The following is a 5,270-nucleotide window of genomic DNA, read 5'->3' on the forward strand; positions in this document are numbered from 1 at the left end:
TGGGTGGAGGGATGGAGGGATGGATTGATGAATGAATGGATGGAGGGATGGAGGAGATGGATGGTGGAGATGGAGAGAGGGAGGGATGGAGGAGATGGAAGGAGGGATGGATGGATGGAGGGGACGGAGGGATGGCTGGTGGTAATGAATGGATGGATGGAGGAGATGGAAGGACTGAGGGAGGGATGGCTGGTGGTAATGAATGGATGGATGGAGGAGATGGAAGGACTGAGGGAGGGATGGCTGGTGGTAATGAATAGATGGATGGAGGAGATGGAAGGACTGAGGGAGGGATGGCTGGTGGTAATGAATAGATGGAGGGAGGAGATGGAAGGACTGAGGGAGGGATGGCTGGTGGTAATGAATAGATGGATGGAGAAGATGGAAGGACTGAGGGAGGGATGGCTGGTGGTAATGAATAGATGGAGGGAGGAGATGGAAGGACTGAGGGAGGGATGGCTGGTGGTAATGAATAGATGGATGGAGAAGATGGAAGGACTGAGGGAGGGATGGCTGGTGGTAATGAATAGATGGATGGAGAAGATGGAAGGACTGAGGGAGGGATGGCTGGTGGTAATGAATAGATGGAGGGAGGAGATGGAAGGACTGAGGGAGGGATGGCTGGTGGTAATGAATAGATGGAGGGAGGGATGTTGGGATGAATGGTGGTAATGAATGGATGGATGGTGAGGTGTTGTTGGTAAGAAATATACCTTGAGACAGTCAATGCAGTGTGTACAGTGCATTTGGAAAATATTCAGACCCCTTCCCTTTTCCCACATTTTGTTATGTTACAGCCTTATTCTAAAATGGATTTAAAAAAAAATCATAATCAATCTACACACAATACCCCATAATGACAAAGCAAAAACAGGTTTTTGGACATTTCTGCAGCACTCCACCAACCAGGCCTTTATAGTAGAGTGGCCAGATGGAAGCCACTCCTCGTTAAAAGGCACATGACATCCCACTTGGAGTTTGCTAAAGGCCCCTAAAGACTCTCAGACCATGAGAAACAAGATTCTCTGGTCTGATTAAACCGAAATGGAACTTTTTGGCCTGAATGTTTTTGTTTTGTCATTATGGGATATTGAGTGTATGTCGATGAGTGAAAAAAATGATTTATTCAAAATATGGAAAAAGTCAAGGGGTCTGAATACTTTCTGAATGCACTGTACATGAAGGTGTGTCAATATGGTCCCCTGAGCCTAGACTGATGGGTTGCTTTTAGAATGGGAGTAGAGGGTTGTTATTAAGGAGAACACATGATTGAGTTCTCACCCCCAGATGACAGCCATCGAGTGGGCTAATGTGTGTGGGTGTATATGTTCAATACAGAGCTCATCTAGCACTTTCTCTCTGCAGTGGAACCTGGGCTGGGGAAAGGGATCACACACACACACACACACACACACACACACACACACACACACACACACACACACACACACACACACACACACACACACACACACACACACGCGCACACACGCACACGCACACACACACACACACACACAAACACACACCTATTACCTGACAACAGCTACAGGCTGGTGTGTCTCTTCCATCTGAGCAGGGTTCCTATTACCTGACAACAGCTACAGGCTGGTGTGTCTCTTCCATCTGAGCAGGGTTCCGATTACCTGACAACAGCTACAGGCTGGTGTGTCTCTTCCATCTGAGCAGGGTTCCTATTACCTGACAACAGCTACAGGCTGGGTGAACGTCCCATATGGCACCCTACTGTAGTGCTCTAATTTGGAATAGAGCTGAATAGGTGAAGTAGGGCACTAAGTAAGGAATAGGGTGCCATTTGGGACGCATACACAGCCATGGACATGTAAGAGGTTCATATTTATTTATTTTTAAACAAAACATACATGTATAAACAACAACATACAGACTCACCAACATCCCCAACATCACCCTGCCCAGACCACAACATCACCCCTGCTCAGACCCATCACATAACCTTTACCCAGACCTACCACAACATCACCCCTGCCCAGACCCACCACAACATGACCCCTGTCCAGACCCACCACAACATCACCCCTGCCCAGACCCACCACAACATCACCCCTGACCAGACCATCACATAACCTTTACCCAGACCCACCACAACATCACCCCTACCCAGACCCATCACAACATCACCCCTGACCAGACCATCACATAACCTTTACCCAGACCCACCACAACATCACCCCTGCCCAGACCCATCACAACATCACCCCTGCTCAGACCAATCACATAACCTTTACCCAGACCCACCACAACATCACCCCTGTCCAGACCCACCACAACATCCCCTCAGCCCAGACCCATCACAACATCACCCCTGCCCAGACCCACCACGAAATCACCCCTGCTCAGACCCATCACAACATCACCCCTGCTCAGACCATCACATAACCTTACACCAGACCCACAACAACATCATCCCTGCCCAGACCCATCACAACATCACCCCTGCCCAGACCCACCACGAAATCACCCCTGCTCAGACCCATCACAACATCACCCCTGCTCAGACCATCACATAACCTTAAACCAGACCCACCACAACATCACCTCTGCCCAGACCCATCACAACATCACCCCTGTCCAGACCCATCACAACATCACCCCTGTCCAGACCCATCACAGCATCACCTCTGCCCAGACCCACCACAACATCACCCCTGTCCAGACCCACCACAACATCACCTCTGCCCAGACCCCTCACAACATCACCCCTGTCCAGACCCATCACAACATCACCCCTGTCCAGACCCATCACAACATCACCCCTGCTCAGACCCATCACATAACCTTTACCCAGACCCACCACAACATCACCCCCGCCCAGACCCACCACACATCACCCCTGCCCAGACCCACCACAACATCACCCCTGTCCAGACCCACCACAACATCTCCTCTGCCCAGACCCATCACAACATCACCCCTGCCCAGACCCACCACGAAATCACCCCTGCTCAGACCCATCACAACATCACCCCTGCTCAGACCATCACATAACCTTTAACCAGACCCACCACAACATCACCCCTGCCCAGACCAACCACATCACCACTGTCCAGACCCACCACAACATCACCCCTGCCCAGACCAACCACATCACCTCTGCCCTGACCCATCACAACATCACCCCTGCCCAGACCCATCACATAACCTTTACCCAGACCACCACAACATCACCCCTGCTCAGACCCACCACATCACCCCTGTCCAGACCCACCACAACTTCACCTCTGCCCAGACCCACCACAACATCACCTCTGTCCAGACCCACCACAACATCACCCCTGCCCAGACCCACCACAACATCACCCCTGTCCAGACCCACCACAACATCACCTCTGCCCAGACCCATCACAACATTACCTCTGTCCAGACCCACCACAACATCACCCCTGCCCAGACCCACCACAACATCACCCCTGCCCAGACCCACCACAACATCACCCCTGTCCAGACCCACCACAACATCACCTCTGCCCAGACCCCTCACAACATCACCCCTGCCCAGACCCACCACAACATCACCCCTGCCCAGACCCACCACAACATCACCCCTGTCCAGACCCACCACAACATCACCCCTGTCCAGACCCACCACAACATCACCTCTGTCCAGACCCACCACAACATCACCTCTGTCCAGACCCACCACAACATCACCTCTGTCCAGACCCACCACAACATCACCCCTGTCCAGACCCACCACAACATCACCTCTGTCCAGACCCACCACAACACCTCTGCCCAGACCCACCACAACATCACCTCTGTCCAGACCCACCACAACATCACCTCTGTCCAGACCCACTACAACATCACCTCTGTCCAGACCCACCACAACATCACCTCTGTCCAGACCCACCACAACATTACCTCTGTCCAGACCCACCACAACATTACCTCTGTCCAGACCCACCACAACACCTCTGCCCAGACCCACCACAACATTACCTCTGTCCAGACCCACCACAACATTACCTCTGTCCAGACCCACCACAACATCACCTCTGTCCAGACCAACCACAACATCACCCCTGTCCAGACCCACCACAACATCACCTCTGTCCAGACCCACCACAACACCTCTGCCCAGACCCACCACAACATCACCTCTGTCCAGACCCACCACAACATCACCTCTGTCCAGACCCACCACAACACCTCTGCCCAGACCCACCACAACATTACCTCTGTCCAGACCCACCACAACACCTCTGCCCAGACCCACCACAACATTACCTCTGTCCAGACCCACCACAACATTACCTCTGTCCAGACCCACCACAACATTACCTCTGTCCAGACCCACCACATCACCTCTGCCCAGACCCACCACAACACCTCTGCCCAGACCCACCACAACACCTCTGTCCAGACCCACCACAACATCACCCCTGTCCAGACCCATCACATCACCTCTGCCCAGACCCACCTGCTCACACCCCCATCTCCAGCACCCACATCACTCTCCACCACATGTCCTCAAATTGCACCACTGTGTTTGTAAGACTTTCTGATACCTCGTCTACTATGCAATTCTACTATCGTTCAGAATGTACATGGGGCATTAAACCTGAACTACAATGGAATGGATAGATAGATGTCAAAGTTGTCTGAATGTCTGAATGTTGGTGTGTGACCAGTCTCTCTTCAGGCTAAACTGTCTGTGTCTAATTATTCAACTCACCTCTAGCTCTGTCTGGCATTCCATCCCATGCAAACACCTGTCACCACACACACACACACACACACACACACACACACACACACACACACACACACACACACACACACACACACACACACACACACACACACACAGTGAGAGAGCAAGAAAGAGGAGAGAGAACATAAGAAGGGGGAAGGAAGGTGGTGGGGGGAGGGTGTGAAAGACAGAGGGGGGAGGGGAGAGGAGGGCAGAAGCGCAGAATAGATTTCAGTGACAGAGAGAGAGAGACAGCGTACAGACACTCATTCCCACACACCAGACAGGCATACATTGTGACTGACAGTGATGTATTGGCTTATGTGGAAAACATTGAGATTAATCCATATAAATAGGCAGGCTTAAGGACCAATCACTGTCACTGGACCCAGAGGAGCACAGGAACGAGACAACAGAGGAGAGGAAGAACTGGATAAAGAAGTGGTGAAGGAATGCCCTGAGTTTGTGAGACAGAAAAACAGAAACAAAGAGTTTTGGAAGACAAATAAAAGAAAGGTAAGAAAGAAGGGTGGGC

The 5,270-nt window shown here is 51.7% G+C and overlaps 1 protein-coding gene across 1 annotated transcript; it reads left to right on the forward strand.

The window, feature by feature from the left end:
• Positions 1–1,265: 1,265 nt before the first annotated feature.
• Positions 1,266–4,537, forward strand: LOC115206746 (histidine-rich glycoprotein-like). Its single transcript, XM_029773953.1, has 4 exons — positions 1,266–1,301; positions 2,194–2,400; positions 2,561–2,770; positions 3,728–4,537. Exons 1-4 carry the CDS (start codon positions 1,266–1,268, stop codon positions 4,535–4,537), a joined length of 1,263 nt encoding a protein of 420 aa, XP_029629813.1.
• Positions 4,538–5,270: the final 733 nt, after the last annotated feature.

This window comes from Salmo trutta, chromosome 13, assembly GCF_901001165.1.
Source record: "Salmo trutta chromosome 13, fSalTru1.1, whole genome shotgun sequence".
NCBI classification, from domain to species: domain Eukaryota; kingdom Metazoa; phylum Chordata; class Actinopteri; order Salmoniformes; family Salmonidae; genus Salmo; species Salmo trutta.